This window comes from Colobus angolensis, unplaced genomic scaffold, assembly GCF_000951035.1.
Source record: "Colobus angolensis palliatus isolate OR3802 unplaced genomic scaffold, Cang.pa_1.0 Scaffold205, whole genome shotgun sequence".
In the NCBI taxonomy this organism is placed as follows: Eukaryota; Metazoa; Chordata; class Mammalia; order Primates; family Cercopithecidae; genus Colobus; species Colobus angolensis.
The window spans coordinates 407,445-434,228 of record NW_012115211.1 but is presented as its reverse complement, the minus strand read 5'-3'; the positions used below and the strand labels follow the sequence as shown (position 1 = coordinate 434,228).

At 37.9% G+C, this 26,784-nt stretch overlaps 1 protein-coding gene across 2 annotated transcripts in view; it reads left to right on the top strand.

The window, feature by feature from the left end:
- UVRAG (UV radiation resistance associated) overlaps nt 1–26,784 on the top strand; it is a 333,543-nt gene that overhangs the window by 184,279 nt on the left and 122,480 nt on the right. For both annotated transcript variants that reach the window (XM_011942003.1, XM_011942004.1), the window contains exons 9-12: nt 9,690–9,774; nt 13,271–13,358; nt 14,840–14,900; nt 23,099–23,264. In XM_011942003.1, the coding sequence (XP_011797393.1) occupies nt 9,690–9,774; nt 13,271–13,358; nt 14,840–14,900; nt 23,099–23,264 (400 nt within the window). The remainder of the gene's footprint in view (nt 1–9,689; nt 9,775–13,270; nt 13,359–14,839; nt 14,901–23,098; nt 23,265–26,784) is intronic.

The following is a 26,784-nucleotide window of genomic DNA, read 5'->3' as shown; positions in this document are numbered from 1 at the left end:
TATTCTTAAAATAGTCTTAAGATAATTTTTACGTCAAATCAGGAAAATTAGAGCTGAGAGACACTTGCCTGAGGTCCCAATTAAGTGACAGATTCCAGTTCAAACATTGGTTTATCTTGCTCCAAAGCCTGTCTTGTTTCCACTAAACAAAACGTCATTACTGCTTTCTCTAGTATATGTCCAGATCAACTCACAGTTTGCTGTTTTTCTATTTGGCCTGTGAGGTGTTAGCTAGAGAACTTTGTTTTGCTTTGTTCCTTTTTATTACAGTGTGACTGAAGTGAATTTTCTGCAAAGATTGCTTTGATTTGGCTCTGCCATTTTCCAAGTTTGTCCTCAGACAGGTCATTCAACGTTTTGAGCTTATTTCCTCTACATAAACAAAACAAAACAAAACGAAAAATTGTGAATTATACAGTCAAGATTTCTTTCAGCTCTATTAAGATTTTGGTTATCTCAGAAAGGTAGGACTGGTGGGAATGATGGTGATCTCTTCACCTTTTTTTATGCATCTCTTTATTGTTGTTATTATTATAAGTTTAATGCTGATGATATATTTTCCAGCATTTTATAAAAGTTTTTTTTTTTTAAATATCTTTGACCCAGGTGTGTCTATGACTGTTGCCTGTTTAATACTGAAAAGCCATTTGGTGGGAATGACCTGTTAGAGTTCTGTAACTAGCCATACTTTTTTCTCCTATTTTACTTTGGCAATTAAGAGCAAAAACAAACACATTATTTTGGTGACATAGTGAATAGGAGAGGTCAGATATGTCAGATTTTGTTGCTCAGATTTGGGGAAAGAAATTACTCTTGGTAATTTCAGTGAATAAAAAGTTGTTGCCAAAATATTTTATGTGAAGTTCCCATCAATTGTGATCGTTTCTTATCGTCATTTTGTAAAAACAAAACAACAACAAAAACAAAAAAAGAGTAATTAAGGTGACCTACATATGTAGTTTGTTCTGTTTAATTAGCTTCTGCCTGGTTGGTAAATTACTATTTTCCTTTTGGTCTGCATCTCAGATAAAAGAAGAATCACATGGTATATTTAAATTGATACTTTAATTTCTATCAGAAGGTCATAGGTTTCTATTTGAAGTTGTAAATACATTATTAAGTCTTGTATAACAGTTTTTTCCTTTTCTTAGGTCATACAGTTACTTATGAAAAGTTATTTCTCAGTTTTTAAACTCAAAATATATTTATTTGAAATGATGACAAAATGTAAATTTTATTAGTTTATAGGTATTCTGATTTTTTAAATAACCATGTGACAGAAATTCTTAAATAGACTTCTTCAAAATTATTAATACCTGACTTTCAAAAAAATGTCTGGACCTGAGGACAGATTCTCCCTAGGATTTATGCTATTAGCAATAAAAACCAGACAACTTGTGGCAGGGGTAGTTTGGGGAAGAGGCAGGTAAATATGAGTCCTAACCAAACTTCTGATTTTATTTCAATTTCCATGTAAGTAATTTATTCCAATTAATGTCTTATTAGGTTGTAGGAATGGCAAACTGTCAGATTTTAATCTCTCTTTTTTTCCCATGGAAGGTATAGATATGTAGAAATATGCCACCTGACACAATTGTATATTGATTTGTCATAATTTTTTCTCCACTTACTCCCAAAATGCACTGAAAGTAACGTTTACAAAAAAAAAAAGTTTATGTTGAGATGGTTGAACATAAAAGTAAAAAGAGAGCGTATGACTTATAAAGGAAGTAGAAAGAGCATTGATTTTTATTTTTCTGCTTATATGCCCATGTCAATTCATTTATTCATCATTTGTGGAACACTTACAAAGAACCAGACATTGCGATTAGAGTCAATTTGGCAGGTGTGATAAATATGTAACAGAAGTATATAGAGGGTACTGTAGGAACACAGAATATAAACATATGAAAATCAGAACAGCAGGTAAAGGAGGTGACATACTGAGCCTAGAAGAGTATACAGTATTGTTCTAATAGGGGTAGAAGGTGAGACCTTTCAGGTAAAGGGAACAGTTTATACAGAGGCATGGAAGTAGCTTAGGGAATTGTGAGCAATTCCAGTAAAGCTTATTGGGGACAGGCACAAGAATGCAAATGTTAAAAATGAAACTCTCCCCATTTTACAGATGAGGAAAATGAAGTTCAGAGTTGAAACTTGTCTAGAGTCTTGAAAGTAGCATGGGTAGAATTTCAACCTAGATCTTTCTGATTCATAAGTCCATGAGCTTTCTAAATACAGTTCACTGCCTTCCATAGGATCTGCTTATTGTTCTTAAGAACTAATATTAGCTCTGACCTCAGCTGTCAAGCCAATTGTGTAGAAGTATGAAAGGTATCGTTTGTTTTACATTGCCTTTTAATAACGAAGCCTATCAGTTCTATAGGGGAGAAATAAAAATACTCTCTTAGCACTAAATGCAGAGAATAGTTTCTTATGTGCAAGATATTAAATATCATAATGAAATAAAGTCACTTGTAATTTTGCAAAAGTTACAGCAAGAAATATCTGTTAACCCTTGAGAAAGGCAGCATCATAAATCATAGTACAGAAAAGGCATTTCTGCAGGGAAGGAAGCTAAAGTACTCCAAGTATATTGCTTTTTGGTCATCTGACTTAATGTAGAAAACCCAGAAGAATGACAGTTTATTGGTTTTAACTGTAATTTTGACAGGAGTTGGCCATTGGCCAGTCTCAGACCAAACTCTGGTGAGAGAGAACCAAGAGTTTGTGTTTTGTTTTGTTGCTGGAAGCAAGATTCATAGTCCTTAGCTATTATATTTATAGGAGCCGACATTGACATTTTGCTATTAAAATTATATTGCCTGACTTGTTTTCTTGCTTAACAGAGAGGCTATCTGATTTAACAGAGTAGAACATTGATATATGCCTCGACAGGGCCAAAGCAGTTTCGGAAGATGGTAAACCAAGCTCCGGCATTTGTGTTCCCGCTTTCCCAATGACCTATTGATGTGATAATAAATATACATATATAAAGAATGAAACCATAGTGCTGGTGGAAACAAAAGAGGATGTCATTGGAATAGCAAAGGTTTTGGTACAGTTCTCAAAGTCACAAAGTAAATAGGACTGTTTTGATGAATAAACTAAAGCAGAGAAAAACTGCAGCCTAGAACACAAATAGAAACAGCTGCAGGCAGGGTTCCTGATAGAACCATCAGAGGCTTCAAGCTTGGAATTTGCCAGTATTGAAACCAAGAATTTACCAGAGCAATAATCAGGGTAGTTGAGCCTGTTGGCCCATTCTCCTCCTTGTGTGCATTTGGAGCAACTTTCTATAACATTTGCTATAGCTGCTTTCTAAACATAATGGATTCTTGACCTGGTTAGGTCCCGTGATATAAGTGTTTGACATGGTAGAAAGTCGCAGTAGAACCTAAAGCGATTGGACTTTTATAGCCAACCCAGAGGAAAACATGAAAGACAACTCTACTCAGAAGTGAAATACCTACCCAAAATAAAATCCCAATGTGAAGCTCCCTTTGACAGTTACGGTAATTCAAAGTAAAAGTATACCTTCTCCCAGCATATATACCCAGAAGGGAAGCCTAATTGTCAACAGGACCAACTCAGTTATACTAATGGCACTAAGGGGTGAGGGCTTTTATGGAAGTAAATCTCATAGCTCCGAAGGAAACCTATGCCAGTTGTCTATACTAATCAGTCTAATCACTTATTCATGGGTTTGAAAGGAGCATTAAGGATCATCAGATATTTGAGGAAAACAGCATGAATGAGACCAAGTTGAATAAACAGAATAACTGACCCAAAATAAACAGACAATACAAGGAATGGAGAACTTTAAAAAAATCAAATTAATATCCTCAGATTTTCCTTCCAGCCTCTGCCTAAGATGTAGGTGGAAGGAGTTTCACTTCTACCCTAAGAAGAAAAAAAAAAAAACACTGGATAATGTACAAAGTCATAACTTTTCCTAAATCCATCAGAAAACTAGAATCTCAAGGCAACCATACGCTTGAGTATAAGGAAAGACAGCATCCAAGGAGAGATTGGTTGTAAGCACTGATTACTAATGGCAGAGCATGGGAAGAAGTGGGGCTGCTATGTAATAATTGAGCTAAAGCTTTTAACAAATCATTAATGACCAAATATGGACTAGTATGTGACTATGGCAGATATAAGGCAGATTTTACCAGCTTACGGTTTCTTCCACATAGACCTCTATTGGAGCTTCACAAGAAAGATTGAGGACAGGTTAGGAAATCTTTGTTCTTCTGCAGGTAATATGCCTTTTTTCTATGGCTGCCTTGGATATTTTCTCTTCATTTCTGGTTTTCAGCAGTTTGAATATAATGGTCTAGGGGTGTGGTGGAGCAAGAAGGAGGGAGGAAAGGAATATGTGTGTTTTCAGGTGGATCACCTGAGGTCAGGAGTTCGAGACCAGCCTGGCCAACATGGTGAAACCCCATTTCTACTAAAAATATAAAAATTATCCAGGCATGGTGACAGGTGCCTGTAATCCCAGCTACTGGGGAGGCTGAGGCAGGAGACTAACTTGAACCCAGGAGGCGGAGGTTTCAGTGAGCTGAGGTGGCACCACTGCACTCCAGCCTGGGTAACAGAGTGAGACTCTGCCTCAGAAAAAAAAAGAAAGAAAAGAAAGAAAAAAATAGATGATCAACTTTCTAAAGCAAAAATAATGGTGTTTGTGGGATTATAGCATACATAAAGTAAAACATATGAAGAATTTGAAAACTGGGAAATGGAAGAATTGAAAGTATACTTTTTTCAGTTTTTTTTTTTTTTTTTTTTGAGATAGAGTCTTATTCTGTTACCCAGGCTGGAGTGCAGTGGTGCCATCTCGGCTCACTGCAGCCTCCGCCTCTTGGGTTCAAGTGATTTTCCTGCCTCAGCCTCCTGAGTAGCTGGGATTAACAGGTGCACGTCACCACACCTGGCTAATTTTTGTATTTTTAGTAGAGATGGAGTTTCACCATGGTGGTCAGGCTGGTCTCGAACTCCTGACCTCATGATCTGCCCGCCTCGGCCTCTCAAAGTGCTGGGATTACAGGTGTGAGCCACTGTGCCCAGCCATATTTTTAGTTTTTTTAATGCTGTATGTGAGGTGGTATAATATTACAAGTTGAATATTTCTAATCATAAAATCTGAAATACAAAATATTCCAAAATTTAAAACTTTTTAGGTGCCAACATAATGCTCAAAGGAAATGCTCCTTGGAGCATTTCAGATTTCAGATTTTGAGGTTTAAGGTTGTTGAACCAGTATGTATAATGCAAATATTCCAAAATCTGAAAAAAAATTAAATCTAAAACACTTCCCATCCCAAGCATTTCGGATAAGGTATGCTCAACCTGTTTTTGAAGGTAGACTATGCTTAATTAAAGATATATTTTGTGAATTCCTGGGCAGCCAGTAAACATTTTTAAAGAGATTAAAAAATAAGCCAATAGTGAAGAAAAATGAAATACTAAAAAATAATCAATCCAATAGCATTTAAAAAGAGAGAGAGAAGGGAACAAAGAAGAGATGGAACATACTGAAAACAGCTAGCAAAATGGTAGATTTTAATCGTAGCAATGTTTATATTAGGTGTAAGTAGTCTGAATATTCTAGTTACAAAAGAGATTGTCCAGATTTGATTTACAACAAAACAAAAACAAGACCCAAATAAATACTGTCTACAAGAAATCCACTTTGAATATAAAGGTAGATTTATCGCCAGGTGTGGTGGCTCACATGTGTAGTCCTAGCACTTTGGAAGGCCAAAGCAGGAGGATTGCTTGAAGCCAGGAGTTCGAGACCAGCCTGGGCAACATAGTGAGACTCCATCAACACACACACAAAAAAACTTAAAAATTCACCAGGCCTGATGCATGCACCTGTATTCCTAGCTACTTAGGAGGCTGAGGCAGGAGGATTGCTTGAGTCCAGGAGTTGGAGGCTGCAGTAAGCTAAGATTACACCACTGCACACTGCACCATAGCCTGGGCAACAGAGTAAGACCCTGTCTCTTAAAAAAAAAAAGGAAAAAAAGAAAAAGGATAGATTAAAAGTTAAAGGATGGAAAAAGATGTACCATGTAACTAACAGTCAAAATAAAACTGTAGTGTCTATATTAATATCTGGCAAAGTAGACTTCAAAACAAGGATTACTACCTGGAATAAAGAGGGATATTACATCTTGGTGAACAGGTCAGTTCACCAAAAGACATAACAATTCTAAATAAGTGTGAACATAGCAATATTGTTTTAATATAGATAAAGCAAAAATTGATAGAACTGAAAGGAGAAATAAGCAAATGCACAATTATGGTTAGAAACCACAACACTCATCCTCAGTGATAAAGATAAATAGAGAGAAAATCAGTTAAAAGACATGACTATCAATTTTCTTGACCTAATTGATAGCATACCACTCCACTGAACACTAGCAGAATATGCATTTCTTTCAAGTATACATGGGACATTCAGTTAGACCACATTTGGTACCATAAAACAAATACAAAATAATTAAAATCATACAAAGTATGTTTTCTCACCAAAACAGAATAAACTACAAGTTACTAACAGAAAATATCTAGAAAATTCCAAATATTTCTCAATTACACACTATATATATTATAAACCATGGGTCAAAGAAGAAATCACAAGAAAATTGGAAAGTATTTTGAAACGAATGAAAATGAAAATACAGCATTTGAAGTTTGAGGTAAATTTATAGCATTTGATGCCAATATTAGAAAAGAACGTCTCCAATCAATAATGTAAGCTTGTATCTTAACAAATTAGAAAAGAAGAGCAAATTAGACCCAAGTCAAATCGAAGGAAGGAAATAATAAAGGCCAATAATCAGTGAAATTGAAAACTGAAAGAGTAGAGGATGTCAGTGAAACCACAAGGTAGTTCCTTGAAAAGATCACTAAAATTGATAAACCTGTAGCCATATTAACTAAGTAAAAAGAGAGAAAATACAAATTACCAGTATCGGGAATGAGAGGGGACAGCACTACAGATCCTACGGAAATTAAGATTATAATGTAGCATTTTAAAAAACATGATGGTAACATCTCACAAGGACATTAGAGGCAGGTTGAAGAGAGTCCCACTGGCTGAATCTGGGATCACTTAAGCACCAAATAATTATGTACAGTAATAAGTTACAAATCATTGAAAAATGAAAAGGAATTAATGATTCTGTACTGATAATGGATAGTTAATAGAGAAGACGGGGGACTCCTGCTTAGAGAAGAATGCTGAGTGCTGACTGATAATTATGGAGGAATTACTGAAGTTGGAATATTATTTTTCAGCATTTGTAGTAAAGATTGATTTAAACAGAAACTATTAAACTCATTCTAGGGAGAAATTTACATGAGAAGCAGGGTGTGTGCATGCTCTTAAACGTAGACATCATTGCTTCCAGATGTGATACCCTTAGAAGGACACAACATCAGTCATGTAGTATTCAGGTTGGTAATATAAAACCTGAACAACCCTTGTAGAGCTTGAGTATACCATTACCTCAGTATAATTACTTATTTTGAAGTGACTTTTAGAATTTAGGTTGAGTTTTCTGAAGTATCTTCAAATACTTAGTTCTTCTCTATCTGACCCTAAATAACCCAAACTGCTTCAGTTTTATTCGAGAGCCCACTCCTGTGGAACCAATAAGCTGTATTACCTTTCATAGAGAAATGAATGTGATGTGTTACATTTTAACCTATTTGTTAGCTGGTTAGGATATTTTTTAAAATTTCCTTTTTACCACATTGCAAGGAATTTTCTTTTTTTTTTTTTTTGAGACGGAGTCTCGCTCTGTCGCCCAGGCTGGAGTGCAGTGGCCAGATCTCAGCTCACTGCACCAGGTTCACGCCATTCTCCTGCCTCAGCCTCCCGAGTAGCTGGGACTACAGGCGCCTGCCACCTCGCCTGGCTAGTTTTTTGTATTTTTTAGTGGAGACGGGGTTTCACCGTGTTAGCCAGTATGGTCTTGATCTCGTGACCTCGTGATCCACCCGTCTCGGCCTCCCAAAGTGCTGGGATTACAGGCTTGAGCCACCGCGCCCGGCCAAGGAATTTTCTTGAGGGGAGGTCATGTAACAACATATTCTAGAGTCTTCTGAACTGAGGAGGGGGACACTTATTTGTGTTTTGAAGCCCAGATCTGTCTTTGGTCCCTATTTGTGGTCTTGTTAACACTGTTTGAGTTGAGGCAGCCTAATTTATCTGGGATGAAGAATGATATGGCACGTTTCTCTAGTGGTAGAAGAATTCATATACTTTCTGATGAAGTATGTAGGGGTAGAGGTTGTCAACCTAAAGGTCTTAAAAAATCACTAAGGTGAAGATTTGGGAAGAAGTTATATTGTGGGCTGAAAAGTTGTGTTCCTTGGTTAAATTCTTTTGGGGTCAGAGTTCCCAACTTACTGGTCTTCATAGCACGTTGAAAGAGAAGCGTGCTTAAATATGTTGGGAAGGCCGGGCACTGTAGCTCGCGCCTGTAATCCTAGCTCTTTGGGAGGCCACGGCAGGCAGATGGCTTGAGCTCAGGAGTTCAAGATCAACCTGGACAACATAGTGACCCTATCTCTACAAAAAATACAAAAATTAGTTGGGCACTGTGACATGTGCCTGTTGTCCCAGCTACTCAGGAGGCTGAGGCAGGAGGATCACCTCAGCTTGGGGAAGTTGAGGCTGCATTTAGCTCTGGTCATGCCACTGTATTCCAGCTTGGGCAACAGAGAGAAGCCCTGTCTTTAAAAAAAAAAAAAAAAAAAAGGAGAATTGAGGTATGAGGGTATCATTTAAAATGTGAAATATTCCTGTAATTCACATTCATGGAGTTGAATTTTATACAGCTGTAACTCAGGTTATCTGTCATCATGTGAAAATAGTTGAAAAATCAAAATACACATTTCCTATACACTATGATTTTCACTAAAATACTGATTTTTGTGGGGGGGGATTGTGTGGAGACAGAGTCGCATTCTATTTCCCAGGCTGGAATGCAGTGTCACAATCTTGGCTCACTGCAACCTCCACCTCCCAGGTTCAAGCGATTTCCAGCTAATTTTTGTATTTTCAGTAGAGATGGGGTTTCACCATGTTAGCCAGGCTGGTCTTGAACTCCTGACCTCAGGTGATCTGCCAGTCTTGGCCTCCCAAAGTGCTGGGATTACAGGCATGAGCCACCGTGCCCGGCCTAAAGTAATGATATATATGAGAAAGATGACAGTTCATAAAAACTGCTTATATTTATCAACTATATTTTAGTAGTCAAAATACAGGTACTTTTTTACTCTTTTTTAAAATATACTTTCAGTAATGTTATTCTGTAGCATTTTTGGTTGGAAAGGAATTAACCACCCATTTTTTTTAAAGTGAAGTCTGAATTTTGATATCTTATCAATTGCTGACCATCTTTCTCAGTCAGTAATTGAGAAATATCTATAGGCAGAGAGTCTTAGGCGTATACTCTTAGGCTCCTGCGAGAGGCTGGACTTGTGTGAAAATTGGACCAACAGGGAAGTTTATTCTAGCTCCTCTCCCCAGAAGATCTCTGTACTTAACCCACTTTCCCTAACTCTTTTTGTTTCCCTCTCACAGTCAGGGATTTGGCTTGGCCTCTTTGGTTGTGATTGAGTAATCCTATGTTACATATGGAATTGTCTCCTTTTCTTTCTAGGAAGTGCATTTTCAGCTGAGCATCTCAAACTTCAACTCCAGAAGGAATCCCTAAATGAGCTGAGGAAGGAGTGCACTGCGAAAAGGTAAGTGCACACTGAGAAGAACTGCTGGGAGTGTGGAGTTTACCGTGAGGATAGATTTGAAAAAGTAGCATTCTTTAAAACTGCTGGTATTAATTTATAGTCCATATACCTCAGTAACACATTTGTTTATTCAACACATATTCATTAATTAGGCACCTACTGTGTGTCATGCACTGTGCCAGAGGTTAGTTATGAAAGCTCCTAGTATGTAGTTATAATCAGAAACATGAACACTATCTGAGTTTCTCAGGCCACAGCATCATGGTTTAATGTTTGAATTTCTTCCTCCTGTCTTCTACATGCAGTTTAGCTTATAGATTTTTTTTCAATAATTTTTTCAGATTTACTCCTGCTTGTCGTTAGCTCGTTTGAATTACTTCAGCAACTTGATTATCTCTCTAACGTCAGTCTCTTCAGCTTTCCAGATTGTTCTCCATGCTACTATCATAACTCTCCTCTTAAAATACTATTTTTACCTCATTTTTTGTCTTCTTTTTTTTTTTAAACTTGGAGAAACATTTCATTCATTCATTCATAGACAGGGTCTCACTGTGTCACCCAAGGCTTGAGTGCAGTAGTACCGTCATAGCTCACTATGGCCTCGAACTTCTGGCCTCAAGTGATCCTCCACCTCAACCTCCGAAAGTGCTGGGATTACAGGTGTGAGCCATCATGCCTGATTTTTATCTTCTTAATATGGTGATCCTTTTGCTTAACTTTCAAATATCGTTTAATAAATTGGCACTATGCAACTGTAGTTAATTTTAGTCGCTCTCCCAGCATTCATTTAACAAATGCCAATCATTTTTCTCTTCATTTTTTCCAACATTTGCTTAATTCATTGGTGCCTCGGTTGCTTTGCTCATCTTCACTTGCTTTTCCTGGAAAGTCCATCCATCTTGCACTTTTCTTCAAAAAAGTTTAGTAGCACTTGGGGATTCGAAAATGCTAGACCGCCCAGGCACGGTGGCTCACACTTGTAATCCCAGCACTTTGGGAGGCCGAGGCAGGCAGATCATGAGGTCAGGAGATCGAGACCATCCTGGCTAACACAGTGAAACCCTCTCTCTACTAAAAATACAAAAAATTAGCCAGGCATGGTGGCAGGCACGGATAGTCCCAGCTACTTGGGAGGCTGAGGCAGGAGAATGGTGTGAGCCGGGGAGGCGGAGCTTGCAGTGAGCCAAGATCGCGCCACTGCACTCCAGCCTGGACGACAGAGCGAGACTCCATCTCAAAAACAAATAAATAAAATAAAATAAAATAAAATAAGTGCTAGACCTAGAGAAAACCGTAGAGAGTATCTATTCTAATTCTCTCAATTTGCAGATAGGAAGGCAATGCTCTGGTAAGTTACTATTTGTCCAACTCACTAGCAAAGCCAGGACTAGATCCCATTATGTCTTCAGTGCTGTTTTAGATAAGAAAAATACCAGTGATTTTAGTACTGTTACACACCACTCAATACAACGCTTTTGACATTAGATTCTCCAGCACACCCTCACTGTATATCTTATAATTTAATTCAGTTCTCACTCTGTCTTCCTGCAAATAGTATCAGATCCCACAGAATTAAGGACTCATTCCCACAAGACTGCCTCACCACATCAGATGCCAGTTGGCAAGCCCCAGGTTGTGACCTGTGCTTCTGATTGACCTGCTTTAAATAGAGGTTCCCACAACCCACTCCTTGGATTTGATTAATTTGCTAGAGCAGCTCACAGAACTCAGAGACACATTTAGTTAACCCTTACTGGTTTATTATAGAGGACATTACAAAAGATACAGATGAGCAAGATGGAAGAGATGCACAGGGCAAGGTATTGGGGAGGGAGCATGGAGCTTCCAGGTCCTGTCTGTGCACATCAGTCTCCAGACACCGCCAGTCTAGAAGCTCATTAAATCATCTTGTACAAGAGTTTGCATAGGTCTCGATCTCCAGCCCTCTTCTCAGAGTTTGGTGGGTGGGGAAGAAAGTCCAACCTTCTAATATCTTGGTCTTTCTAGTGACCAGTTCCATCCTAAGGCTGTCTAGGAGCCCCTGCCTTAACACATCTCATTAGCATAAACTCTGGTGTGATCAAAAGGGGCTCATAATGAATAGCAAAAGACACTCTTACCGTTCAGGAAATTCCAAGGTTTCTTAGGTGCTCCGTGATAAGAACCAGGGACAAAGACCATATATATGTCATGTTATACCACAGTGCTCTTCGCATTATACTATAGGTTTTTTACACTCTGACCTACAGTTTCTCCTAAATTCCTTTTGTTCTTAAATTCTTGACACAGTTGATCAGGCAACTTACTTTACAGGTATTTTACCTATTGGTCATGTTTCTTAAGTAGTGCAAGAGAAAAGCTGGTGCCAGGCACAGTGTCTCATGCCTGTGATCCCAGCACTTTGGGAGGCTGAGACGGGCAGATAGCTTGAGCCTAGGAGTTTGAGACCAGCCTGGGCAACATGGTGAAACTCTGTCTCTGCAAAAAATACGAAAATTAGCTAGGCATGGTTGAGCGCACCTTTAGTCCCAGCTTCTCGGGAAGCTGAGGTGGGAGGATCACCTGAGCCTAGGAAGGTTGAGGCTGCAGTGAGCCAAGATTATGCCACTACTCCAGCCTGAGTGACAGAGTGAGACCCCGTCTCAAAAAAAAAAAAAGAGAGAGAGAGAGAGAGAGAGAAGGGTAATTTCATGCTATAGCTTTTTATTTGTTATTTTTAACTTTTTTTCTCACAGTCCAACGTGTTGGGTTTTGAGGTAATTCTAATACATAATTTTGAGTGAAATATAGAACACTTTTTGAGGAAATACCATCCAGATCTCTCTTGAAATCAAATTGGCCTCATTAAATTAACTGTGAAATCTTGGTCAGATTACTCAGACTCTCCAAATATTGTTTCCTTTTTTATAAATAGATATAAATAATATTAACCTACTAGAGTTGTTATGATAACTAAATAAGGCCATTTGTACCCTTTACATTTCTTTTTTTCAAAGACAGTGTCTTGCTCTGGTGCCTAGGCTGGAGTGCAGTGGCATGATCAGGGTTCGCTACAGCTTCAACCTCCCAGGCCCCAGCAGTCCTCCTACATCAGCCTACCAGGTGGCTGGGACCACAGGCATATGCCACCAAGCCAAGCTAATTTTTTTATTTTTATAGAGATGTGATTTCCCTATATTGCCCAGGCCGGTCTTGAACTCCTGGGCCTCCCAAAGTGCTAGGATTATGGGAGTGAGCCACCACTCCCAGCCCCCTTTACATTTCTTAGCATGGTACTAATCACACAGTGTAGCACTCAGTGTATAATTAGCTTGATTGATACTGTTTGGAGATAGGTCAAGACTTATGGTAGCTATTATTTATGCTTCTACTTCGGAGTTTCTGTGGCCTATTACAGATGGCATAATCTTTCTTTGCATTAATTGTATGGAAATAAATGTTACAAAGCATGCAAGCGTATATTTTTTAATAAGTGTATTTTTTCTTTCCTCATTAGAGAACTCTTTTTGAAGACTAATGCTCAGTTGACAATTCGTTGCAGGCAATTACTCTCTGAGCTTTCCTACATTTACCCTATTGATTTGGTAAGTTTCAAATTTTCTGAAAATATTTTTCTTTTTGAAAAGATGATTTCTGTGTGAAATTTCCTCTCAATGAAAAAACTCATTACTCTAGGCTTAATCTATGCTCTGTCATGATTCATTCAGGAGCTAATGTCTGTTTAAATCATAGATTTAGACTTGTTTGGTCTTAGGTTCTATTTCATTTATATCACTTTGGTGGTGGGAAGCATTCGTCATCTGAAAGACTGCCAAATTATTTTGGTTTCTTTAGGATCTTTTTACTTAACCACATTATCCATTATCACCATTTCTTCCTTTTTTTTGTTTTTTTTGAGACGGAGTCTCGCTCTGTTGCCCAGGCTGGAGTGCAGTGATGCGATCTCGGCTCATTGCAAGGTCTGCCTCCCAGATTCACGCCATTCTCCTGCCTCAGCCTCCCGAGTAGCTGGGGCTACAGGTGCCCACCACCATGCCCAGCTAATTTTTTTTTTTTTAGACAGAGTCTCTCTCTGTCGCCAGGCTGGAGTGCAGTGGCATGATCCTGGCTCACTGCAACCTCTGACTCCCTGGTTCAAGTGGTTCTTCTGCCTTAGCCTCCTGAGTAAGTAGGATTACAGGCATATGCCACCACGTGCAGCTAATTTTTGTATTTTTAGTAGAGCTGGGGTTTCACCATGTTGGCCAGGATGGTCTCGTGATCCGTCTGCCTCGGCCTCCCAAAGGGCTGGGATTATAGACGTGAGCCACAGCGCCCGGCCAATTTTTTTGTACTTTTAGTAGAGACAGGGTTTCACTGTGTTTGCCAGGATGGTCTCGATCTCCTGACCTTGTGATCCACCCGCCTCGGCCTCCCAAAGTGCTGGGATTACAGGTGTGAGCCATGGCACCTGGCCCATTATCATCATTTCTGACACATATGTGCAAATATATGTGTACTGCTTTAAAAATATGATTGATAATTTTCATGTATTAGTGTTACTTAAGATATTCCTGCATTAACTGTCAGGCTATTAGGGTTTTGAGCCTAGTTTCTTAGAAGGAGTGAAAAAAGGAAAACTTTAATAAAATTGATTAGAATTATTTTTCAGAGAACTAAATCTGCTAAATTTGATAGTTTTCTTTTTAATGACAAGTTATTTAAAAGACTAATTTTCAGAGAAGAATGCTAATAGGATTTGAGTTTGCTTATAGAATTTTATTAAACCATTTATATATGTGAATGAACCAAGGATATTTTTATGATAATTTTACATGGCTTGTTCCTTGGACATAGTGTCTTAAATGTTATTATAGAAAATGTCAAGTATATGTAAATGTAGGGAGAGAGTAGAATGAATCATCATGTAGTCATCATCCAGCTTCAACAATTATGATAATACTTGGAATTTAGAACAGTGTTTTAAGTCAGCACAAACCTATTGACTTAGAGTTTGTTTAAGATTTGACATTTGACTTAGCGGTTTGCTTTATTTATTAATTTTATTCTTTAATTAAATTCACAGAATGAACATAAGGATTACTTTGTATGTGGTGTCAAGTTGCCTAATTCTGAGGACTTCCAAGGTATTTTATTTTTTATTTTGAAGATTTGGTATATATTAATATATGGAAATAGAATATCTTGAAATGCTCTTTGCCTAGCACTTTATCCAAAAGAATTTTTGGACCTTCTGTCCTTTCCCAATTGCAAGTTTGTATGTCAGACTCCTTGATAGGAGATAGAATGTTAGTTCTGATCATAGAAAAATAATTACTGAACTTTATATTAGAAATTTAAAAGAAAATAGTTTTTAAATGGGCTTTAAGCAGATTAGGCGGTAGCGTTCTTAAGAATACAAATAATTGCCCTTCCTTTTGGTTCGATTTTTATGAAAAATTTATGTGTGTTTGGAAGCAGAGGAACAGCAAACAAAATCTGTTCTGTTACTATTTAGAAAGTCATATTACTGCTGACCTAAAAAGTATTTGAAAATTTAATTTTGTGAAGTTTCCATTACTACAGGCTTAATTTGTTATACTACCATTTTTCTTATCTTTTAACTGAAGATAAATAAATTACATTAAAAGTATTATAGAATATGATCCTTAGTAATTTCTATATTTTAAAATCTTTTGCTTTTCCTACTCACTTTGCAAATATTCCAAAGAATTTATTTTCTTTGGCATATCAGTGATTATTTTTATTGTTAGCAAAGTGGGTTCTTTTCCCTTAGGCTAAACAATGCTTTGAGGCCTACTAAATATCTTTATAGATTATTCCCAAAGCCAGCATATTATCTACTTGAGAAGTTACTGAAGAAGAGAGCATTGCTAGTTTTGATCAGGACTTTCGTTTTCCTATAAAGAAGCTGTTGTTATTGGTGATCATTTAACATCTAAGAGTGTTTTGTTACCTCGTTGGGCCCTTGCTTGTAAGTACTTCGGACGTGATAAAAGGAGAGTGATAAACCAGGAGCTGGAAAACCTATGTTCAAGTCCTGATTGCCCTTCTGTAATCCATGTAATTTGGAACAAGTCATGTAACCTTTGAGTTGATTTCCTAATTGATTGAATGAACTATTAATTTATGCCCTACCTGTCTTATATGATTGTTGTGAAAAATTAAGTGAGGTATACCAATAGCTATAAATACATAAGATTTTGCCTAATCTTTAATACTCACAAAAACAAAGGGATCCTATAAGGAAAATGGTATTCAGTAACTTGCTTGAGACCACAAAGCCAGGTAATAATATAGCTGGGATTTGTCTGGTTTCCATTTCATAGTGCTCCCTCAGCTATCTGTAAGACACTCATAGAAATGTGTTTTGATGTTAATTTTAGGCAAAGTTGTGGTGTCTTGAAGCCCATGGTGCATCATTTTCCTCATTTATTCATTTAGTAAACATATTGAATACTTTTGTCCCGTACCAGTTTCCTGGGATACAGAACATCATTCATTGAAAAAAATGTTCATTGAACATCTAAATGTCAGGCACTGTGCCTTTGAGGATACGATGACGCAGAAAGTAAACATGTTTTCTCCTTCCATGGAGCTTACTGGGGTAGACAGCCAATAAACAAGAAAATAAGTAACTAGCAAGTATTTAATAGAGGAATATGCTATCCCAGAGAATGGAAGAAAATGCAGTCAGAGAAGACCTCTCTAAGGAGAAGTATAAAATTGAAGGCTAAAATGAGCCAACTATGCTGCAGCCGGGGGAAGAGCATTTCTGGGAGATGTGTCAGCAAGTACAAAGGTGATGATGAAGGAGGAATGGGCTTGGCATCTCTCAAAAAACATGTGAGAAAAGACTTGTATTTTGGGTAAATCATGTAATCTTTCAGCTTAATTTCTTATAAAATAAGATATCTATATCTGTAATTTCTTGTGATGATTGAATGAAATAACATTTGAAAAGGCTTTTCATATAGGAGGTACTCAATAAATATAATCAGAATTAGTTGCAAAAGAGAGAGGAAGGAAGGACAGAAAAGACCAGACATGTGCAGCTGGAGCATAGTGAGAGTGAGGGAAGAGCTACTTTAGAGGAGGTAGGAGACGGCAGCCAGGGCCTTGAGGTCAGGGTAAGGAGTTGGTATTTAATTCTCAAGGAAGTAGGAAATGCCTGAGGGACTTCAAGAAGCGGAATGGCATGAGCTGAGTTAGGCTTTTAAAAGTCACTCTGGCTGCTAAATACAGAATGATTTGAAGGGGGCAGTCAGGGAAGCAGGAATATCAGGAGTGGTGGTCTGATTACTCTGAGATGTGTCTTGCTTCTATTTTGTTTTCTTTGAAATTCCTTCTCTCCTAGTTTTTCATAGCTTTTATAGTTATCTACACTTAGAATGCCCAACAAGCTGAATACAGTGTCCCTACCCTTTAATTAGTGTAGCTTTTTAGTGCAGTTGTTGAAAAACAAAATGTGAGATAAAATGAAATAAATGTTTACTTTTACTCTAAGGTCCTGTTCATTCCCCATCACCCTTAGGAATCAGAAATTTTAAGAAGCACATACAGTAATACTGGACTTTAAAAATCTTATGTTGGCCAGGCGCAGTGGCTCATGCCTGTAGTTCTAGCACTTTGGGAGGCCGAAATGTGCAGATCATTTGAGGTCAGGAGTTTGAGATCAGCTTGACCAACATAGTGAAACCCTGTTTCTACTAAAAATACAAAAAATTAGCTGGGTATGGTGGCACATGCCTGTAATCTCAGCTACTTGGGAGGCTGAGGCACAAGAATTGCTTGAACCCAGAGGCGAATGTTGCAATGAGCTGAGATTGCGCCACTGCACTCAGCCTGAGCGACAGAGCGAGACTTTGTCTAAAAACAAAAGCAAAAACAAAAAATCTTATGTTAGTATCCTGCAAGGCACTTCCATTTACTAAATGTATTGAGTGTTCTGTGTATGTCATCCACGGTGCCAGGTGTTGAGGATGTAAGAGATGGTTAAGACATTGATCCTGCCTCAGTGAGATTATAGTCCAGTTGAGGATACCAGATTTGTAATCCAGACAATCAATAAGTATTTATTGAATTCATACTCTGTGTCAGGCACTTAGAAGTTTATAGCAGGTATATGGTACTCAAAAAAGTGAGATTAATCACTTCTATCAGGAGAGGATCAGGAAAACTTACAGAGAAGATGACTTCAGTGTCTTAAGAAATAGAATGATGTTTTCCAGTAGAAAAAAGAGTAAGAAGACATTTTAGGCTGGTAGAGATATAGTAACATAGGCTGGGCGTTGTGGCTCATGCCTGTAATCCTAGTACTTTGGGATACTGAGGTGGGAGGAGTGCTGGCGACCAGGAGTTTGAGGCTGTAATGAGCTATGATTGTGCCACTGCACTCCAGTCTGGGTGGCAGAGTGAGAACCCATTTCAACATAGAAAATAAAAAAGGGAAAGAAATATAATAACATGGAACATCATGATGTTCTCACATTTACCCTAATTCTCACAACTGTGAGAATTAATTCCATCTGTGAGGAAAGAAATTTACCCTAATTAAAAAAAAAAGAAAAGAAAATTGAAGCTCAGAGAGATTAATTTTTTTCAAGGAGTCATATTAACCAGTAATAAACCTAAGATTATTCCTGGTCTGCCTGATTCTAAGATTCATATAATTCCTGTCACAGTGCAGTTTTCTTCCTCGCTTTGAATAATAACCTCTTTAAACCCATGACAACTTTTTAGTATTCTATAGCAGCTGCTTTCTGGGAGAGCCTCTAGTGAAGGAACTCCAAGCTGGTTATTCTGTGATATTCATGAGACTTTGCTGGGACAGCCTTTATGCTGCATGGGGTGATACTGTTTGGGAAACTCCACCGTAGTGCTCCAACATTATTGTGCTTTTCTAAATGGGTAAGTTACTGCTGGAGTATGCCAAGGAGACCTGGATACAGTGGGAGAAAATTGTCCAGTGAAGGGTGTTCATCTGAGTTCCACTGACCGAGACATTTAGCCTGAAAAAAAATGTTTGTGTGCGTGTGTGTGTTTAAGTAATCCATAACACAAGAGCCTTTTGTGGTAATGAGACCCAGATTTCCTTCTGTGTCTGTATCCCTTTATGCAGGCATGAGTTCTTGGAAAGGAGAGTCCATATGTCAAACAGTGTCTCATTGAGAACATGGAATGATTCCATAGATGCTGTGGCAGTGATTAGAGTCTTAAATATTTTGTCCTGTCTGGATCAGTGGGTGCTTGGTTCCTTAACAAATCAGCTGCCTCAGTGATTGGGAAGGCAGGATGGTAAGAGCTTTTAGATCACTTATTGTACTTGGATGCGTTTGAATATTAATAGTTTGTCCAACATATAAATCAAAGGAACATTTGAATTAATTTATAATGTTGTCATGGCCATTGTGTGTTTGTGGAATTTGTTGTCATAAAAAGTATACAAAAGCTGCAGCCTTGAGTGGTTACCTATATTTAAAAAAAAAAAACCAGGAATATTTATTATGAGGAAACTGTGGGTTTTTATTTTATTTTCAAGCCCCTTAAAACTTTGTTGGAATTAGCATCTTTTTCACATACCTGAGTCTTAAGGTTCATTCTTGTTTCTCCCTGGACCCTCCACTCGTGCTCCAACTTCTCACTAACAAAACTATCGTCTGTGACCTTTCTAACCCCCAGAACAGCGTAAGGTACACAAACCTCTGCTCTGCCTTGGGTGTTAGGGACGTCATTAATGCTTACTGGAAAAGCACACCCCAGAGAGCTGGGTTTTGGCTGTTGCAGGTACAAATCTTTCAGATCTTGCAATGCTGGAAACCTTAAACCTTTTGGTTTTTTAGCTAAAGTGATTGGCAACAGAATGTGACATCTGAGGTTGCATGGTCTGAAATAGCCATAATTAACCACATGAGCTCACATTTTCCCACTGGAGATTCAGTGGTCTTGGGGTGATGAAAGTGACTTCCCTTCCAGGAGGTGGTTTTCCTTTTGAGGGTATTGGAATACCCTTGGGCCCTGTAATGCTTCACCCGTGGTCCTTTTAAAATGCTTTTTAATATAAAGCTTCAATATTGGAAATCTAACACCACAATGTTTAACACTGAGGCTGTGATGGAGCCCTGTGGCCTGGAATGGGAAACCTAGAATTTTTAATAGGTGGAGTGGGAAGACTTGTGGCAAGAATGGTGAGTGTGAATAACCTGAATCAAAGCTGATTTCCAATATTACTCAATTTTCAGTGTGTGCTATTTATTTTTGTTTTCTGTGTGCAGACTTCTCTTAGAGATGCCTTTTTGTCTTTAAACAAAATTGTTTTGTTCATTGGTGGGAGGTGATGTTAGAAAACTAACTTTTTGTTCTTTTAATAGAGATGTGGACGTAGTCTCAAAATACACAAATATAATTCTTTGGCAGTCCTCCTTCCATAACATGGGGAAATGTAGATGCTTGAATGTTTAGCATTAGATAGATATTTTTCGAATATTCATTGTTTGCATTTGACCTGCTTGAAAGGCTAATCTAAGAGGCTTGCTGCTTTCTGGAAGTTTTCAGGTCCTCTTCTGTCAGGTCATATAGGAAAGGAAAAGCTTTGTATAAAGCACATAGAGGGAAGTTGCAACTTAGCATAGTATTATCTGTCTTTGAGTCCTCCTCCTCCTCTTCTTTCCCTCTCCCTTCAAAAGGTTGTTATTGAAGATCAAGTCCTTTTACTGACAGGACTATTTTAAATTTGATAAGACCTAATCTTTATGGAAAGCCCAAGGCAGAATTCAGTGACCTGTGAAGAAACTCACAGTTCCAGCTGTGACTCCACACCTATATAGATATTCTGGAGAATTGTGGACACAATTCTCTCAGTTATTTCATCACTCATAGTTTCTACCTATATAGCTTTGACCAAGCCATTTATACCACCTGGGTCTCATTTCTCTCTTCTCCAAGTTGGTAGCATCAGACCCAGTGATTGCAAAAGTTTATCTTAGTTATATTATTGTATGATAATGAATTTATAATGTAACAAATATATAATGTAAAGTACTTTTAGTCCCTAAGGTAGTCGGATGTATGGGTTTCAGCAGAAGGAAAGCATTGTGGTAGTATTCAGGTACTTGGGTGGGACTGGGACAAGAGGACATGGTCTCTAAAAATAATTAGGATTCTAGTTAGTTAGGGCATGACTCAGTAGTTGGTTGAAAATGACTGCTGTTTGATTTTTTTCCGTGAGTTTGTTTTAGAGAACAGACATTCCTTGAGAAGCCCATTTTCTGTTGAGTACTTTGCAAGTCATCGAGGATTCTCAGACTTTTTATGTGTTCTTTGCTCTTACTAGAACACTGTGAAGAAACTAAGGTGGTACACGTGTGTCATATGCTTCGTACATTCCAGGCTCCCAAGTTAAAAAATTGTTATATACTGAGCACAGTGGCACACACCTGTAGTCCCAGTTACTTGGGAGGCTGAGGCATGAAGATTGCTTGAGCCCAGGAGTTTGAAGTCGGCCTGAGCAACATAGTGAGACCCCATCTTTTAAAAAAAAAAATTGTTATATTAATGTTTAACAATAAAGTTCTGAGACAGTACAGTAGACTGGTTAATGGTGGAGGATTGGGTGTCAAGCCAACCTGTTTACTAGCTCTATTACTTTGGAAAGATTTCTTAATCTCTGAGCCTTAGTTTCTCTATCTGTAAAAGGAATGAAATACCATTTAAAAGGTGTTTAGCATTGTTAAGTGAATGAATGTCATATATAAAGTACCATAGACAGTTCTGGATGGAAAAAAGTATATATATAAAATGCATATATAAATAGTTACGTCTTTTTATAAGACTACCAAAGAAAAACCAATAGTCTGCTATGGTAGTTAAGGATAGAGAATTCACTGAGGAATGGATGGCTATAGTGGCACTTCTACCATAAGAAGGTAGTGCTTAGATAATTAAGTAGAAATAGAAAGAAGAATGCGAAAATGTTATTAGTAATTAAGGTTAAAGCCACCCTTAGAAGTCAGGGAATAGGCCGGGCATGGTGGCTCAAGCCTGTAATCCCGGCACTTTGGGAGGCCAAGACGGGCGGATCACAAGGTCAGGAGATTGAGACCATCCTGGCTAACACAGTGAAACCCCGTCTCTACTTAAAAAAAAAAATACAAAAAACTAGCTGGGCGAGGTGGCGGGCGTCTCTAGTCCCAGCTACTCGGGAGGCTGAGGCCAGAGAATGGCCTAAACCTGGGAGGCGCAGCTTGCAGTGAGCTGAGATCCGGCCAGTGCACTCCAGCCTGGGCGACAGAGCGAGACTCTGTCCCAAAAAAAAAAGAAGTCAGGGAATAGTCAAGCCATGGCCATTGTGATCATTTCAGCCCTTCTTCTCTAGCCAGATGGGATATTCTAGATTATGTGTTAAATGTTTTAGTGTATGAGTGCACACACATGTACTTGTGCACTTTTAAAAGCATTTAGGAGTACTGTATACCAAGAAGATCCTGTTTCCTTCCTCTTGGGGGAAGTTTAAAACTTCCTGTTGTATTACTCCCTGTTCTTAGCCCCTGAATCATCATTTCTCACTTGATAGATAGTGGCAGAAATCTGGATAAGTTTTAAAAATGTAATTATCTGTGGCTTTTTGAAAACTAGATGCTTATGTCTGATTATAAGATACCTGCATTTTTTCCTAGTAGTTGCTTCCACCTATATTGCATAAATAGGGTGGTATATGAACAGTGTGTTTTTCACCTTTTGCTTCTGCTGTTTAAAACTTTTCCCCCTTAACCCATATTACACTTCATAGACTTATTTATATAACACTGTCTTTTTCAATATCAAGAACATACCCCATAAGAATGATTATACCATTTCATTTCTCTTTAGAATTAATAATTTTGTAAAATAGTACAACTGTATTGCCTAGGAAATTGTTAATGAATAAAATGTATAACCACTGTATAGTGTGTTTGTTATGTTTAAACCTCTGAAGCTAATTTTCATTTCATGTAATAGATTCAAGTATTAATTCTCCCTGTAAAAATGCTGGGAAAGAAAGCAATGGTTATCTGGATATAGTAAGAGTTCTTGCTTTAAGGTATATATCAAATGTTAATCTCATCACATTAATTATTGGGAAATAGTTTAAAATACAGTTAGTACATGAAGTTTCAAGTCTTGTTAATATGTTTAAATTTGCATAACATTTATATAATTTAGATAAGTGATTAATATTTTATGTACCACATATTTTTATAAAATATTCTTTGAAAATGATTTATTGTCTTGTGGTTATTGATAAGGTAAATAGTTATTTTCTTTTCCTCTGCTTTTGAATTTACAGCAAAAGATGATGGAAGCATTGCTGTTGCCCTTGGTTATACTGCACATTTGGTCTCCATGATTTCCTTTTTCCTACAAGTGCCCCTCAGATATCCTATAATTCATAAGGGGTCTAGATCAACAATCAAAGACAATATCAATGACAAACTGACGGAAAAGGAGAGAGAGTAAGTGTATTTTTTTAAAAAATGATTTTAACATCAAGCCAGTATAAAACGTGGGGTATAATAAAATATATAAAATGTAACCTAAATTATGACAACTTTTATATAACCTTTGTAGAGTGCTCCATTTCATTTAAATCAAATGTAGTTGTTATATGAAACTAGTTATTCATATAAATTTTAATGACTCAACCCCTAAGCTTCCAAAAATTGCTAATGGTAGCAAATATTTACTTAAGTTTCATTTACTTTCTGCTTACTTTTGTGAGGATAAGTGTCAGATGATCTACAAATATTCACTTAGTACCTTTTGCCTGCCACTCAACAAGTGAAATGTTAAAAGATTTGTCAGAGATCTAACTAGGAAAAGATATAATGGCAGATTGAACGTAGCTGAAAAGTGGATTAGTGAATTGGAAGATAGGTCAGTAGAAAATACAAGTGTCTAATACACATGTAATTTCAGGCACAGGGCGGCTAGAAAGATTGTGGGGTAAACACAAAATTTTAAGAGATAATGACTAAGAATTTTCAAATTTAACAAAAGCCGTGAAATTACAAATTCAAGAAGCAGTAGCAAAACAGAATGACAATAAAGAAAACATACCTGGGGAAATTAAACAGCTAAATATCAAAGATAAAGTGAAAATACTAAAAGCAACTAGAGAGAAAGACATGATAGCTTGAAAAGATTGATAGTAAGACAAAGCTGATTTCTCAGTGGAACAACAGAAGCCAGATGGTGATACGGTGACATTTTAAAATACTGAAAAAACACAACTGTCCACTTAGAATTCTATACCCAGTGAAAATATTATTCAAAAGTACAGGCAAAATAAAGATATTTCAGACCATCAAAACTGAGAAGATGTATCCCAGCAGACCTACAGTAAAGGAAATACTAAAGGAAGAATAAAAATAATTTCAAACAGAAACATGGAAATACAGTATGGAACAAAGAATAAGAGAAAGGATAAAGATGTATATCTAAATTCATTTTGACTATAAATAAATACTAATGTCTTCTTAAATATAACATGCATATACATAATAATATATGTAGGTTTATAGTACATAGTTCTAACACAGAAATAAAAAGGGTTGAGTGGGGTTAAAGTGCTCTCTGATCTTAGCATTGTCTGGAAAATGGTAAAGGTACCAATTTATATCAGACTAATAAATCAAGTATGCATATTGTACTTTTCTTTTTTTGCCTTCAGCACTTTAAATGTGTAATACCACTCTCTCCTGTCCTGTTAGTCTTCCACTGTAAAGTCTATACTGCCAGATGAATTGGAGCTCCATTGTATGTTACTTGTTTCTTTTTAAAAAAAAAATTAAATGATAGAGCTTTATTGCAAAAAACCATTTGATTGCTAATGTAATCCAATTATTTGGTTCCATTGTGTGTTTTTTTCTTTCTTTTTTTTGGTTTTTTTTTTTGAGGTAGAGTCTTGCTCTGTTGCCAGACTGGAGTGCGGTGGCGCAATCTTGGCTCACTGCAATCTTCACCTCCCAGGTTCAAGCGATTCTCCTGCCTCAGCCTCCCGAGTTGCTGGGAATACAGGTGTGCACCAGCACACCCAGCTAATTTTTGTATTTTTAGTAGAGATGAGGTTTTACCATGTTGGCCAGGATGGTCTCAATCTCTTGACCTCATGATCCGCCCTCCTTGGCCTGCCAAAGTGCTGGGATTACAGGCCATTGTGTGATTTTATAGCATTTTTTGCCACTGCTTTATTTATATTTATCCTTGTTTCTTTTGTCCTGCTGCTTTTAGGATCTTCTCTTTATACTTGACCTTTGGGAGTTTGATTGTTAAATGCTTTGAGGTGTAGTCTTCTTTGACTTAAATCTGTGTGGTGTTCTATAACCTTCTTGTACTTGAATATTGATATTTTTTTCTAGGTTTGGGAAGTTCTGTTATTATTCTTTTCTACTCCTATCTCTTTCTCTACCTCCTCTTTAAAGCCAGTAACTCTTAAGTTTGCCCTTTGAGGTTCTTTTCTAGTTCTGTAGGCATGCTTCATTCTTTTTTATTTTGTCTCCTCTGAGCATTTTCAAATAGCCTGAATTCCAGACCACTAATTCTATCTTCTCCTTGATCAATGCTTCTATTAAGAGACTTTAATGCATTTTTCAATATTTCGGTTGCATTTTTCACCTCCAGAATATCCACTTGATTCTTTTTAATTATTTCAATCTCTTTGTTAAATTTATCAGATATAAGTCTGAATTCCTTCTCTGTATTGTCTTGAATTTCTTTGTGTTTCCACAAAACAGCTAATTTGAATTCTCTGTCCGAAAGATCACGTATCTCTGTTTCTCCAGAATTGGTCCCTGATGCCTTATTTAGTTAATTTGGAGAGGTCGTGTTTTCCTTGATGGCCTCGATGCTTGTGGATGTTTGCCAGTGTCTGGGCATTGAAGAGTTTAGGTATTTACTGTAGTCTTCACAGTGTGGGCTTGTTTATACCTGTCTTTCTTGAGAAGGTTTTCCAAGTTTTTGAAAGGACTTAGATGTTGTGATCTAAGCTGTATCTGCATTAAGGGGAACCCTAAGCTCAGTAACACTGTAGTTCTTGCAGTCTTGTAGAGGTACCACTTGGTGGTCTTGGATAAGATCCAAAAGACTTCTCTGGATTACCAGGCAGAGACTCCTGTTCTCTGCCCTTATTTTTCTCAGAGTCTCTCTCTCTATGCTGAGCTGCCTGGAGCTGGGAGTAGGGGGACACAATCACCCTCGTGGCCTCCACCACTGGGATTTCCCTGGTTCAGACCTGACACCAGCATAGGACTGGGTCTTACCCTAGGCCCTGTGTAACCTCTACCTGGCTACCACCTATGTTTGCTTAAGACCCTATGGCTCTACAATTAGCAGGTGGTGAAGCCAGCCAGGATTGTGTCCTTCCCTTCAGGGCAGCAAGTTTCCCCCAGCCCCTGAGCAGGTCCAGAGATGCTGTTTGGGAGCCAAAGACTAGAGTCCAAAGCCTTAGAAATCTATCTGGTGCTCTATTCTATTGCAGCTAAGCTGGCACTTAAACTGTAACTCTTCCCTCTCCGTATCATAGGCAGAGGATTCTCTCCACATGGCCACCATCACCGTAGACCCCTGGTGGGTACTGCCAGGCTATCACTGATGTTCGCTGAAGGCTCAAGGGCTCTTCAGTTAGCTTGTGGCAAATGCTGCCACACCTGGGACTTACACTTCAGGGCAAAGGGCTCCCCTCTGGACCAGAACAGGTCCAGAAATGTCATCCAAGAGCCAAGGCCTGGAATCAGAGACCCCAAAAGCCCATTTTGTGCTCTACTCCACTGTGGCCAAGCTGGTACCTGAAAGTAGAACATCTCAGAGTCTCACCCAAGGCCCATGGCTTCCTGTCTGGGTATTACTCCTGGTTCTTCAGAGCCCAAGGGCTTTTTGGTCACAGGTGATGAATCCTGCCAGGACTTGGTCCTTCCTTTCAAGGCAATACATTCCCTTCTGGCCAAGCGTGTGTCTAGATACGTCATCTGGGAGCTA